Source organism: Typopeltis vanoorti, chromosome 4 (assembly GCF_054136105.1).
Source record: "Typopeltis vanoorti isolate ZY-2024b chromosome 4, IOZ_Tvanoo_1.0, whole genome shotgun sequence".
NCBI lineage: Eukaryota > Metazoa > Arthropoda > Arachnida > Uropygi > Thelyphonidae > Typopeltis > Typopeltis vanoorti.
This window is the reverse complement of record NC_143552.1, coordinates 81,681,908-81,696,970: the sequence shown is the minus strand read 5'-3', so window position 1 is coordinate 81,696,970 and position 15,063 is coordinate 81,681,908. Positions and strand designations below refer to the sequence as shown.

Sequence of the window (15,063 nt, the reverse complement as noted above, 5' to 3'; positions counted from 1 at the left end):
TGTCTGTTTGCTTACTTGGGAAATGGAGTAAAACCAGGTTTAAAATAGCTTGGTATCATTAACATTTATTATACCCAAGGTAAAATACTTTCTATATTTTTTACATGGTCTGGAAACTCTGCTCTAATAACTGAACATAGAATTTCGAACCACTTCAGACTTCCAGTAAGCAGAGTTGTGATCTCACACTTGGCGATAAAATTCACCTACTATCTAAAGTAGCAAATCCCTAATCACGGTGGGATTCAAACCTGTGACCTTTTGTTTGGAGAGCATGTATGGTAACCACTTCACTAACCAGGCTTGCAATAATTGCATTTCCTAATAGTTACCAGTATGTGTAACTATATTTTAAAAAAAAACTAGTTTTTTTTTTTTAAATATAGTTACACATACTGGCATATCTATTCTATATTTTGGATCCTAATAGTATATTTACCTGACTTCTGCAAAATTGAACATGAAAAAAATGATACTATTCTATTATGTTTGAATTTCTCAATTCTGTCTGTTATGTCGATGATCTTTCCATTGTGTATTTTATGTTTCTTAATGGATTCACAGTTACCGCTACATAAAAGAGGTAATATGGCACTTGAAACCTAAGTATTTATTGCCAGTTAAAATGATTAGCGTAAATCATTACTACTTTAATGTGTTGCCCTTACCATGTTGTTCTGTAGAAACTTATGTCAGGTACTTCCCTGTTATTATTTATTATTATTATTCAGTATTTACTTATCCTCAGCTCTTCCGTTGCCGACAAATTTATATTCTTTAATTCGACTGCGCCAGCCGGCAACTGAAGTCTGAGACACAATTTTAAACTACTAAAAAAAAGCAGCATAGGGATCATGTGGTTTGCAGTTGTGACCTCTATAACAACATGTTATACCTTTCTTTCAATTCCTCCCCCCCCCCGCTATGGTTCGAATTTTATGAGTGGTAGTTTTGGTTCATAACACAGACAAAGCTCAGGTATACAAGAAAAAAACATATTTATTGGAATCTAAAGACATAATATACACTTTCAATTAGTTCAATGACATGCTAAATTAAACCTTTTCAAATTAATTAATACTCTAATACATGAACAATGAATCCTTTCTTTGTGTTGGAGACTTAACATACATAATACACACTTCTACCAAATTTCCTACCTACTAATTTTAGTCTAACATATTCAACTATTCACAATCATCTATAGTCATTCCTAACAATTTGTCTAATGGACATTAACATTGCTAAATAATCACCTAAAGTCCTTAAGTACTGTCCATACTCGATTAATACATTACAAGCACACATAATATACACAATTCACTCTTCTAATCAATATTCTCCCTATTGTGTTAATCTTGCATATTAAACCAGTCACAATCACCTATAGTCATTCCTAACAATTTGTCTTATGGACATTGACACTGCTAAATAATCCATACTCGATTAATACACCGCAAGCACACATAACATACTCATTATACTCTTCTAATCAACATCTACCTATTGTGTTAATCTTGCATATTAAACTAGACACAGTCATCTATAATCATTCCTGACAATTTGTCTTGTGGACATTGACACTGCTAAATAATCCATACTTGATTAATACACCACAAGCACACATAACATACTCATTATACTCTTCTAATCAACATTCTACCTATTGTGTTAATCTTGCATATTAAACTAGTCACAATCATCTATAATCATTCTTAACAATTTGTCTTATGGACATTGACACAGCTAAATAATCACTTAAAGTCCTTAAGTACTGTCCACACTCGATTAATACACAGCAATAATTCTTCCCTTTTACCTACTGAGTAATTAAGCAACAAAATCTGTACTTTACCATTTCTTGGGGCAGGGTCTCCAGGTCCGTCTGAACTACCTTTCTTTGTTTGAGTTCTCTTTCGGTACCTCCATAAGCTTACGTCCACGTGGTGGGTCACTATGGTCGTCAGAATAAGCTATACTCTGCACCTGGCGTTTTTTTTCTCATCTATTCCCGATCTGCTTCGGACCATCGCTTCTGGTATACGCTCGCGATATTATTCTGTCGGGACTTTCGGCGAAGATATCTCGCACTTTCGCACCGGCAGACGTTCAGATATCGAAGGGAAATGCACACCCTTCGATATCGAACCATTGCCGCGAAACACCATCAGGAACCCTTGATCCACCAGAGAAGTCAAATCATCATCCAGGAAGGTAGGCGGAAAAAAAAAGCCTGGAGAAAGGGGTGCAAAACCTTTTTATTCACCCTTCACTTCCCCCCTATTTTTCACCCTCGTTGCTAGCTGCAATAGCACCCTCTTACTTTTTTTCTGCGATCTTTTCCCGCCTGCTACTTTCATCGACCACGGCAACTTCGGAAAATCGTGAGACCATAGCAGCGTCTTCCAGGAAATGAATGTACGTCACTTTCGTGAGATCAAGTTTGCCTCAGGCCCGCCCGTGACCTTTGGACTAATGCTTGCATCTAATTTACATTTCATTGTGTGCATGATGCTTTTCACATAATTCTAATTTATATACGCAGTTCCTTACCTAGTATTACAAATCTACCATAAAGTAAATTCTATTTCCATTTACAATTAGTATTTTAATTCTTCTGCTTGAGTACAAGTTTTTTTTTTCTCAGCTGAACTTTCTGACTTGTTAAATTCTGAATGAATTATTTCTCTAATAAAGTGCTTCATTCAGGATGTAACAAAACATTTTGAAAAGCTGTTAGCATTGCAGTTCATCCTGCTATTTATCCAAAATATGCCAACAGTAAATCACCACCATGGCATTGCAAACCTAATACCTTAAAAGTTTAAATTAGCAAAAAAATAACTACTCAGCAAGACTTGGAAAAACTTGCAAATCATCTGTTTCATAATATTTTATTCTAAAAATACTGACCAACCTATAGGTGTGCAGATTGGCTGCCCAGCAATATCAACATCAATTCAAATGATTACATTTGATGCATTTATTCATATAATTTTTTTTTTTTTTAGGAAATCACTTAAGGATCAAAGCTAGAGCTCTGAAGAGAGCTCACTCCATATATTGATAAAAAATGCAGAAAATTGACAAGCTGCAGATACAGGCATCCAGTCTTTACCTTCCTTTGATGCACCTTGTTAGTAGGTAACTTCGGATATGAAATGCTGAGGGAAACATTGCCAGTTAAAAACTTTGCTGCCTGTTGGCCAAGTGGATAGTGTGTACTCTCCACCAAGTAGGCTGTGGGTTTGCATCCTCACTGAAGGCATGGATGTTTTTAACTGTAGTAGCATGAGTAGTAGTAACAAAAAAAAAAAATAACTTTCGATTAGAGCATTAACTAGTTAAATACAGTCTCTGCAGTTTTCATCAGAGAAATAACCAATGCAGATGGTGAGACCACTGCCTTGCTTATTGAATTCTTGAAGCATCTTGAAAAAGTTTCATGTTTCATCTTCAGAGTAGGTTTCTGCTATCTGGCTGTTAGCAGTACTGTGGGCTAACTTTTATTAGCTTTTTCTCCATATTTTTCTGAAACATTTCCTACACTGTTGTTAGGATCTCCAATAGAAACCAAGTTTTTTTTTTGTTAGCTGCCTTCTCTAATGAGTTGGAAAAATTCCTCAACTGCTTCCTTAGAAAATCTTTCTGTGGGACCATAGGCACAAAAGTCTTAATATCCAATTCCCCATTTTGATCTTTGCTTACATCACTACACGAAATTGCCTGATATTCAAAATTTTTTTCTTCATGTTTAGTGTTGAATACTGTAGAAAATGTTCATTCTGTACCCTGATCATTATTGTTTGAATATACAATATCTTTTAATTGTTATTTAGAAGAATCTTATCTGTTTTAGTCTTTGTTTTAGTGACACCAGTTATGTTAATATGGCACTTCTGTAATTCTTCTGCCTTTTCCACTTTTTTTCTATTGATAATTCTTATGTTGATGATGCCTCTCCTTAGTTCTTTTGATGTTGAGTTTGAAATTTTGTTCCAGTAGCTAACTTCTCATTGTTCACCTTGATTCCCTGAAGAAAATAGTGGGAGCATTGTTTAACTCAGCAGTACCTCAGCTGACAAGACATTTCATCTTGTTGCACCGTCCTCGTGTTTTGATTTAACCACCCAAACAGCCACATGGATAAAATCTATCAAAAATAGATGCCTCACATCCATATTATTTATGTAGTATCCAAAGATTATATGACTTCAATGGACACTTTGCATCCATGTAATTATGGACGTATATACATGTCAAGGCTGGTACGGTGGTTAAGCCAATACGGAATAAAATTTGGTTAGCCTATCCTCATTTTTCAGTACCTAGACAGTTACCTGCTAATCGGGTGCACTACGAGAAGGTGGGATTGGATGTTAAGTCGGAAACCTCAGTTGGTTTTCCACATTGTCTAACTAGGAGACTTCCACATATCCTTTTATAGAATGCAGAAAACTGACCGGACTTCTGACCTAGCGTCTTGTCTCATCTTCTCATGGTGCATCCAATTAGCATATGTCCATCTGGATACCTTGGTACGTCGATTCAACCTGCCATATGGATCAAATATATACTTCATATCCATACCAGTTTTTCTATAATATTCAAAGGTTATATTGACTTCAGTGGACACTTTGAATCCTTGTTATTATGGATGTGTATACACATCCAGGCCAGTATGGTGATTAAGTGATCTTAATAAGCAGCTAAAGATAATCGATCTGAAGGTCCTCCTTTTGGATATCTGTTCAGAAGATTTGTTTCATTGTGTATTTTTATTCTTTTTATATCATGCAGAATGATTCATTTAAATATAAAACAATTTAAGAAGCAGCTCCTTATCCTACCACATTGGATCACTTCAACATTTTTTCAGATATTTGGTATAGAATCAAATTAATTAAGGAAGTAATTAAGTATAAATATCAATTATTTATAACTATCTTTGTTATATTAAAAGATATTTCACATTTTTTAAAAAAGTGGACACAGTTATGAGTTATATACACAATGGAGCAGACCCACAAGTAACTGTAGGATTGGCTTATCTGTAAAGAAGGTTTTAAGTCAGACTATCCCAGCCATTTGGTATTCAGTGTTTTTGTCAGAAAAACCCACTTGAATCTCGTCTAGCATAAAGATCCTTTGTAAGTGAAATTTAAATGATATTAGCAGAAAAACACTAATCAGTGTTTTTCTGCTAATATTTTAAAGGTGGAATAACTATCATGTACATTAATGTTCACCTGCAATATTTTTGCTTTTCTCTATTTTCATAAAATGGATATTATAATTATTTTAGAATTCCAGTGTAGAATTCAGATTCTGAGCTCAGTAAAACTAACGCATCTATAATGGTTGTAGCTATTAATTTTCCTTTATAAATTTGAAGATCGTGGTTTTTGACAACTATCTAGTGGTGTTTCGCCATTTCATAATCTTGTAGATATGCTTATACATTGGTTACACATAACTTTTAATTTTTCAGGAAATGACAACATATACTAGAATATTCATTATAACAAACTTTAATTACTACTTTCCTGTATTTGGGCAATATTACATTGCCATCATCAGGGATCACAAAAAAAAAAAAACAGTGATATGCGCATGCAGGTGCTAACACTGAGCTAAATGAGACTGAATAAAGGCAACAGAAGTCAGGCCTAGAGTCCTAAATGGTGTCCCCTAGTGGGCTAAATTGAGTTGTCTTAGCCGCTGGGCTGACGATCTTAAAAATGTATGCTTCCCAAATTTGGGGCAGTCTATGCACCCAAATTTGTTGAGATTTCTAAAGTTTTTCAGAGCTAAGGCAGATTTGAAGATAGCCTTTCAGTATTTGCTGCAGTATAATAGAGTAGCCTTGTTCCAGCATATCCTGTGGTGGGTACTCAAAGCATGGTTAGCAAGTCCTCAGTGGCTGTGTTGGGGAAAAGGATGTAGTCCCTGTGTTCAGATATCCTGATATTAATTGTCCTGCCTGTTTGGCTATAGTAGGACAGTTTGCAACTGTAAGGGATCTGGTAGGTCGGTCTAGGGGATTTGGCTGGTCTTTAGTGGAGTGGATAACAGATACCAATTTCTTATGTGGTTGGTAACTGATTCTGAAGTCATATTTCCTTAGGATTTCTGTTAATTTTTTGGATGGGCCCCAGATATATGGAATGGTGATAGATTTTAAGTAATCTCTGCTTTGGAGAGGGAGGAGAGGGAATTGTGATTACATAATAATTTTTCGATTTTTTGGGGGGTTGTAGCCATTGGTCTATGGTCTAGTTCAGTAGTTAGGACACTGTTATCTGAACTGATCAGTTTTGTCCTGTTATATAGGGTTTTTATAATCCCATATTGTTGGGAGGGGAGGTGACTGTTAGTGAATGTATCTACCCTCAGGTGTAGGTTTTCTGTAAATGGATAATGCCAGGGATTCATCAGGCTGGCATGTAATCAGAGTATCTAGGAATGGAAGACTGTTGTTGTTTTCCTTTTCCAAGGTAAACTGGATCCTGGAGTGTTGATTGTTTAGGTGTGTTAAGAAATTGTGGAGTGTATTATCCAGGCCATATGGCCAAATGCAGAACACATCATCGACATAGCCTAGCCAGACAGTGGGTTTATGTGGGACAGAGTTTAAGGCTTTTTTTTTTTTTTTTTAAAAGGTCCCCATAAAAGAAGTTGGCCAGGGGTGGAGAGAATGGAGAACCCATGTCACTCCTCTCTATCTGTTTGTAGAATTTTACTTGCCAAATGAAATAGCCTGATATTCACCATTCCATATATTTGGGGCACATCTGAAATATTAACATAAATCCTAAGGAAATATGATCCCTTTTGTGATCCCTTAAAACCAGTTACAAACCACATAAGAAATTGGCATCTCTTTATCCACTCCACTAAAGACCAGTCACATCCCCTAGACCTACCAGGACCCTTGCAGTTACAAACTATCCTACTATTGCCAATCAGGCAGGACAGCCAATATCAAGATATCCAAACACAAGGACTACATCTGGTTCCACCAATACAGCCACTCAGGACTTGCTGACCATGCTTTGAATGTCCACCACGGATACGCTAGAAGAAGGCCACTCTATTACACTGCAGCAAATACAAATATGAAAGACTATTTCTTAAATCTGCTTCACCTCTGAAAAACTTTCAAAACCTCAACAAATCTGGATGCATGAGCCTGCCCAAATTTGGTAAGCATACATTTTAAGATTGTCACCCCAATGGCCAAGACAACCCAATTTAGCCCACTATGGGGCACCGTTTATGACTCGACTTCTGTTGTCTTTATTCAACCTCATTTGCTCTGTGTATGTATGTGTGTTATGCCTGAATGCACATATCATTGTTTTTTGTGATCCCTAATGATGGCAATGTAACATTGCTGCAATATAGGATGGTATTAAGTAGAGTTTTTTATAATTAATATTTTAGTATACTTAGTCATTTCCTGAAAAATTAAAAACTATTTTATTATCTATAAAGTACTAAAATATTACCTTGACAGTTCTATATTATATTTGAAAGCTACTAATTACTACAGATATTTAAACTGGCCAAAATCTAAGTAAAGTAGTCACGTCTCTTGACTTGATGCTTTTCTTGGGTCATGATATGATGGTGTAGGTTATACCACCATTACTCAATCATCAGAGTTCATTAGCTTAATCCAAGATATACAGAGGAAGGAGTTGACATTTGGTCGATAAAGGCTTTATTTTGCATCCTTGTCTGTCCATAAGCAATTGTTCAGATAAACTAGTTTAGGAGCGTTATGAGTTGATCCAAAAAATTGGTACAGTTTATGCAAAATTGATATTGTGTGAAATTTAATGAAAATTATGGAACAAAAGCATTATAGATAATAATATGCTTAAATATGTCAGTGCACTCGAAAAGTAAAATAATGCTGTCAGATTATATTTGGCAAGTTTAAAGTGTGTAGTTCAGTAAAATGGTGAAAAAGTGGCACAGAATTTATGCTTGCTTATAAACTAGTAGCAAATGCCATACAAGCAATTATTAAGACATGCATATTATTCAGAGAAGAATGCCTAGCTCAAAAGTGGTTCAAAAAATTATATCAGGTGATGGATCACTTGTGTTGTATGTCTAGCATGATACTTTTATTATCAATTGCAAACACCCTCTGATCACATATGCATGATTACTATTCTTTTGAACCAGATGTAATCTTACCTAATATTTTGTCATTTGAATAGCAGAATACACTCATTTGTTATTAGTAATAAGTACTTAAAACCTGAAGTACTTTTTTTTTATTTGTTGCTTTATATTGAATTCTTCATGTTCAGTATAACTAAAATTATGAATTAAATGTTTTACTTTTAGCTTTTACTTGACGAGCATATATGATCATTCAATCTTTGAAGCCTTTAGCAAAGTTGTACAAAAATTAATTCCTCAGTTACCTGCTTTAGAAAATCTTCTTAATATATTCATCACTGTAAGTGGATTCTTTTTTCTTAAACTACTTACATATGGTTTACTTTAGTTCTTATTTGGTTTTCCAGCTAATACTACATTTATCATATAATGTACATTTTAATAAATCTAAAAAGGCAATTTGTGTATTCATTACTTGTGCAGAATTAATGAAATATTAATAAATACTTAATTCCTAGGTAACATTTATTTCTCATCAAAGGAAGGAACATACTATAAAATAATATTTTATTAAATTTGGAAATCAGAATTCAGCTGGAATTACCTTATTAATCAATAGATATTTTATTGATATATTTTAAATGTAATGCAATGATTATAGTAAGTAGAGCATTATGAGCATGTCTTATATTCAGTTTTCATTCCTTTGTTCTACTTTATGAAGTCTAACGGATGTTATTGTAGAGAGTCTTCTCATTCTGTTGCATTTTTTGTATTGATTATTTTTTGTTTAATATTATTGTAACTTAGATAAGACTGAATGCAGTGTTGAATATTTCATTATCCTATCCTAGCTACTAACTTTTTCAAAATATAGTAAATTTAGAAACAAGTTAAACAGACTTGTCAATAAACATAGCTGAGTTGAGATTAATATACTTGGCAAGAAATTATGGGATAATTTCTTGCCAAGGATAATTATACTTGGCAAGAAATTCTAGTGTTCAAGCTTATATTTTTGTTGTTGCTCATATCGGTATTGGAAAGGAAGGAGCAGACAGAAACTGCACATGAAGTGTCTTCACAATTGAGCTACTTATTGAAGTTTTTTCATTTGGTTATAAATTAAATTAAAGATGCCAAGAAATTATATTCTCGTTTAATCCTTTTTCCAAGGGTAAACAAGCAAAGTTTGCACTTGAAGCATCTTCACAACTAGGCTACTTGTATATAGAAGCAAGTGACTTCATGTCCATTGCCTTAGTATCTCATATTGCAAAGCACACATCCTTTTGGGTTTGTATAATGCATCGCATTATGGGAAGGGCCACTACCTAGATTGGTTTTCACCTTTATCGAAGTACTGTTAAGGTGCAGAGGTATCTTTCTCCAGAAACTGAATGATCTACAAGATCACTTGAGATCTCAATGAATGACCCTGTAAAATCTCCTCAATAAAATAGAAGAATTTTTGTACAAAAATCCTTATATACCGATTTTACTGGAGAACAAAATTCCATACAACATACTTGTACTTAATTAGCATTTTTTTCTTATGATTCTGTAATATGGAAATAATTTAGAGTGAACTGTTAAATCATGTAACTGCCAAAATATTGTATGACATCAAACAACAAAGGAAGTTAAGTAAAAAATTAAATTGTAACAAAGGATTGTTAAAACAAAGATATATTCCAGACAGATTAAGATATGACTTGAGGCAATCACTATTGCGAAGGTCAGGTATGTACGGGGTTTCCGCCTTAATGCAGCGATCTAAAAGGGTGCCGTGCAAAGACCCATGAAACACTCAAGGGAATAAAATCGTAGCAGGACCCAAGGTCGATGGAGAGATATAAAAGGGGGAGATTTCGAACGCAAGGGGGGCACAGTCGCATTGAAGTCTTGGTACTCATTGTCGGAAGGTGGTTCTTGCCATGGTTTGTTGGCGTCGTCGGATTTTCGTAAGCTGGAGTAGCGGTCGGTCGTTTTCTGGTAGATGGCCATATAGAAAGAGAGGTTTTATCCAGGTTCGAGAATGGTGTGCTGATTCAAGGTCAGTGATCTACGTTCCAGCCAACAGGCACCAGAAGTGCAAGATAATGCGTTTGAGTTTTGAAGAAAGTCAGTTCCGGATTTACGGTCACCAAGTTTTCTGACGATTTCGGAAATAAGAAGTGACCTCATCGATCTCTGAAAAAGGTGCCCGTATGTGTAGCCAAGATCGGAATGTAACGGAGAATAGTGATTTCAAGAATCTATTAGTGTGGACGACTATATACAAAGTAAGGTCTAATATATTGTATTTTACTAGAGGTGGAAATTGTGACAGAGATTACTCCAAAGTTTTTATGTCAATATTGTTTGAGGACTGAAGGCATTTAGCTAATCATTGAATTAATTTGTTTAGTTGTGGAGACAGGATAGAATTAATCTAAGGTGAAAATTTTAATATGCTTAATATTGTTTATTAGCTAAGCCTGTCTATTGTTTAGCGTGTGTTAGTTTGTTCTGTGTATGACCAAGTGATAGCTAAATTATTACCTTATACAAGTTGTGTTAGAGAGAATTGTTAAACTAGGAAGAATATACATAATTCCAAGCATATATCGCTGTAGAAGTATAGAGCCTGAATTATTTGTGTGTTTAGTGTTAACTTTTAATGTACATTCAATAAGAATGAATAAATTGTTTTGTTTGTCAAATAATTTGCCTGATTCCTGCATACCAATGCACTGCTCATAAAAATCGAATCTGTGTGAGCCATGACTGAAGATTGATATTGTTGTGTTGGTAGATTTAGTAATAAGTGTAAGAGAGGAAAGTTCCGTGCCTTGCTGAGTGTTTTTCTTTGGAAGGATATTCAACTCCTATACGTGAATCCTGATGATGCAGTCGATATAAACAAATAAATTTTCAGAATTCTAATTAGAAAAACGCCAGTTCAGACAAAGAAATTGGCTCCAGCCAGAGGCAATTTCTTAGTTCTAAAGTTTCGTGCACGTGAAGAAGCATAATTGCATCCTTGAGACAAGGGGGGAGGGGATTAAAGTTGAATGAGAGGATTAAGAATAGGAGCTAAATCAAGCAACATACTAAGAGCTCTGAGTTACAACTCTATAATAAAGTATAATAAGTAGAGTAAACCAAGTTAAGAAGTTAAAGTAAAGTTAAGAATAGTATAAGGAAATTTTGAAGATACATTTTAAATAATTAAATATAATATATTTTTTACAACCCAAAAGGATCATTCCTAAACTCATCAAAATCTCATCAGTGGCTCTACTCAGTGACAGGCCAAAACCCACCACTGAGCAGAACCACTTTATTTCCCAGGAAGCAAGCAAGCCTAAAGACCTTATTTAATATTCTTTTAGAAATACTTCTGTCATATGGTTTTGTGTGAATTGAACAGAACATTATTAAATGTCATCATTGAGAGCCAGAGGAGATACCAAGGTTAACTGTAAGTGAAGCTATAGGAATTAGATCTGAACGCAATATCACTGCAGCTGTTCCCCACAGCTCCCCTGCTGTCACCTCTGCTCTTTGCTATCTATGTCACTGACATCCCATGCACTGTTGCCATCACAATGGCCCTATATGCAGATGATACTGGACCTGTGGTCCTTTATCCCTTTGTTGGATTTGCAACAAAATTTCTAAGTTAAGGAATAATATAATTGAGCACTTGGCTCAACCATTATGGACTGTTGACTACAGTGAGGTTTTTCCCTCTTTTCCCTTAAAATAAAAAAGGTTTGGTATGGTTTTTGGATGTTTGTCCTGAGATAATTGTGGTAGTCTATCTCTAGGCTGTAGATGTAATGGGCTAGGAATATTAGAGCTGTTGGCTTGTCCATTTTGGGCTTCTGGCAGTGAATTTAAAAAAAAAAACTTACCCGCTCAGTATGGTTTGGGGGGGACTACTGTGGTAGACCACAGCTCACTGTGGTCTACCACTTGGCAGATTAGTGGTCAGGATGGATAGCAGCATTTCCAAAGAATTTTACAGCCTTTTTGTGTAGGAAAGTTTTGATCTCAAGGATATCGGCTTCTCAGTGAATCTGTATGTTTCTTATGAGCCATGGTGTGTTAAATGCTATTCTTACACATTTGTTTTGGATTGTCTGTAGTTTGCTAACATTTGAATCTGATGTGTGACTCCATGCAGGTGAGGCATTCATCAGGACTGGCCTGATCAACATCTTGTATAGCAGCAGTTTGAGTTCTGTGCTTAGCCAGCTATGACGATTCAGTAATGGGTATAGCTGCCCCCATTTCCCTATTTGCTTTTGAACAGACATGATCTGTACAAGTTGTAAAGTGAATCCCTTTACCTAGTTGTATCCCTAAATATTTGGCTGCTGGTTGCCATCAAATAGGGATGCCAAACATGACACTTTGATCTGCTGGGAAACTTATCTTCTGTGAATAGCACTGCAGTGCTCTTGTCTGCATTAAAACCAATTAGTGATTTTTTGAACAATTGTTCCAGTACTGAGACTGCATTTTGCAGTTTGTTGATTGCCAATCTAGGTTGCAAAGAGCAGACCATTATTGCAGTGTCATCTGCATATAGGGTCATTGTGGTGGCAACAGTGCATGGGATGTCAGCGACATAGATAACAAAGAGCAGAGATGACAGCAGGCAGCCCTAGGGAACACCTGCAGTGATGTTGCATTTAGATCTAATTCCTGTAGCTTCACTTAGAGTTTGCAATTGCTGAGCTATCATTTGGTAAGTTTGACCAGTCCTAGTGGAAAATAGTTTGTGTCATATTTTGTCAAATGCTTTGCAGTATTCAGGAAGATCACCCCTGTGCATTGCTTCCATTTGAACTGTTCACTAATGTTTGTTATAGCTCCGAGAACTTGTTGTTCTGTGGAGTGGTTTTCCCAGAATCCAAATTGCACATCTGGGATGAGATTTAATTCTTTAGGTGGCTTTTTGAAGTCTTATTAGTATTACCCTCTCAGCTATTTTTCCTAGGCAGGAAAGCAGGCTGATTGGGCAATAGTCTTGGGGAAGCTGTGCTGCTTTTCCTGGTTTTGGAATTAAATTACATTTGCTACTTTCCATTGTGCAGCAAATTAGTGATATCTTAATATTGCATTAATAACAGTAATAATATGCATTACAGCTTTATGTGGCAGGTATTCAATGATTTTGTTAGAAATCCCATCTGGGCTTGGGGTGCTTTCCTATTCTTAAGTTTGATGATGATTTCGTGTACATGATAGGTGATGTCATTTGGATGGAGTTTATGTACTCTGTGCATTTTATCATACCCATGTGTGTAATTGGGGTGCTTAAGAGTCAAAGCCGTATAACTGAGAGGAGACCTCCACATAGCATTTAAAGGAATGCAGAGAACCGAATAGGGCTTCTGACCTAATGTCCAATCCTCACCTTCTCGTGGTTGGTGCACCCTGTTTGGTATCTACCTGGATACTTAACGAATGAGGATGGGCTGGCAATTTGGGATATAGCCGAACCTTTGTTTGCTCACACTTGGATAAAGGATTAAACTAAACTTAATATTAGGGAGAAAAAGATCTCCTTGAAGCATGGAGTAATTACTTCGAAAAATTGCTAAATGAAACAATCAGTGATAGCACAGTGGTAAAAAAAACACTCAAGAAGCATACAGTCAGGAATACATATCCATACTTGAAGTAGAAAAAGCTATCAAAGGCCTGAAATGTGAAAAGGCAGCAGGAGTAGATGATATTCGACCAGAAATGCTGAAATATGGTGGTATAAAAGTCTTTCAGTGGCTGCACTGCATAGTTCAGAATGCCTGGACAGAGGGACAAATTTCCAATGATTGGAGTAGAGCTCTCATAGTTCCTATATATAAAAAGGGAAATAAAACTGAATGTGAGAATTACAGAGGTATTTCCCTACTGAGTGTTCCTGGTAAGATTTATGCAAGTGTAATTGAGAAACGGTTGTGAAGAATTGTGGAAGAAAAGCTTGGTGAAGAAGCTGGATTCAGGCCAAATAGAGGCTGTCAGGATCAGATCTTCACTTTACGACAAATAGTTGAGAAATCATGGGAATATAACAGAGATCTGTATTTAAGTTTTGTCGATCTGAAAAAAAGGCATATCCCAAAAAGGTGCCGGGGCATTATATCAAGCAATACTTAGTCTTTATTTGAGTTTTAAGTCAGCAGTTAGAATTGAAGGAAGTTCAGGAAGGTGGTTTAATGTTAAATCTGGTGTCAGACAAGGATGTACATTATCCCCTCTGTTATTCATTATCTATATGGATCACATTATGAAGGAAAGTGGTATTAAACATGATATCAAAATTTGAGATGTTAATGTCAGCTCTGCTTTATGCGGACTATGTTATACTTGTAAATAAATCCGTTACAAGTCTGCAAGATTCCCTGACTAAATTTAATAACTGTTGTAATAGATATGGTATGAAGGTCAGCATTAAAAAGACAAAGACAAAGAAAATAGGCAGAATCAATGAAAATGTCAACTGCTTTTCTGAACGGAGAAGCTCTGGAACAAGTAAAACATTTCAGATACTTAGGCATGATTTTTAATACAGATGGAAATTAAATATGGAAATAGACAACAGAATCAACAAAGCTGGTATGGTAGGAAGCCAATTGTAAATTTATATGGAATAAGAGAGAAATTAGTCGGAACACTAAATTAGCTGTATACAAGACAGTTCAACCAGTTTTAACTTATGGATCTGAGAGCTGGGTCAGAAGTAATACACTTGACCAAAGACCGCAGATATGAGAGTTCTGAGAAAGATTAGAGGCGTGAACAGATGTTATCAATGGCAATGTCATATTAAAAACAAGGATATTAGGAAAGAACATGACATTGTCATAATCCAGAAATGTGTTAGCAGAGCTAATCTCAAGTGGTATGAAACAGAATGGGCGCAGG

General features: G+C 35.7%; 1 protein-coding gene across 2 annotated transcripts in view; it reads left to right on the top strand.

Moving 5' to 3' along the window:
• RagC-D (Ras-related GTP binding C/D) overlaps window positions 1-15,063 on the top strand; it is a 215,556-nt gene that overhangs the window by 102,189 nt on the left and 98,304 nt on the right. For both annotated transcript variants that reach the window (XM_090391300.1, XM_090391301.1), the window contains exon 6: window positions 8,365-8,479. In XM_090391300.1, coding sequence (XP_090247426.1) covers window positions 8,365-8,479 — 115 coding nt within the window. The remainder of the gene's footprint in view (window positions 1-8,364; window positions 8,480-15,063) is intronic.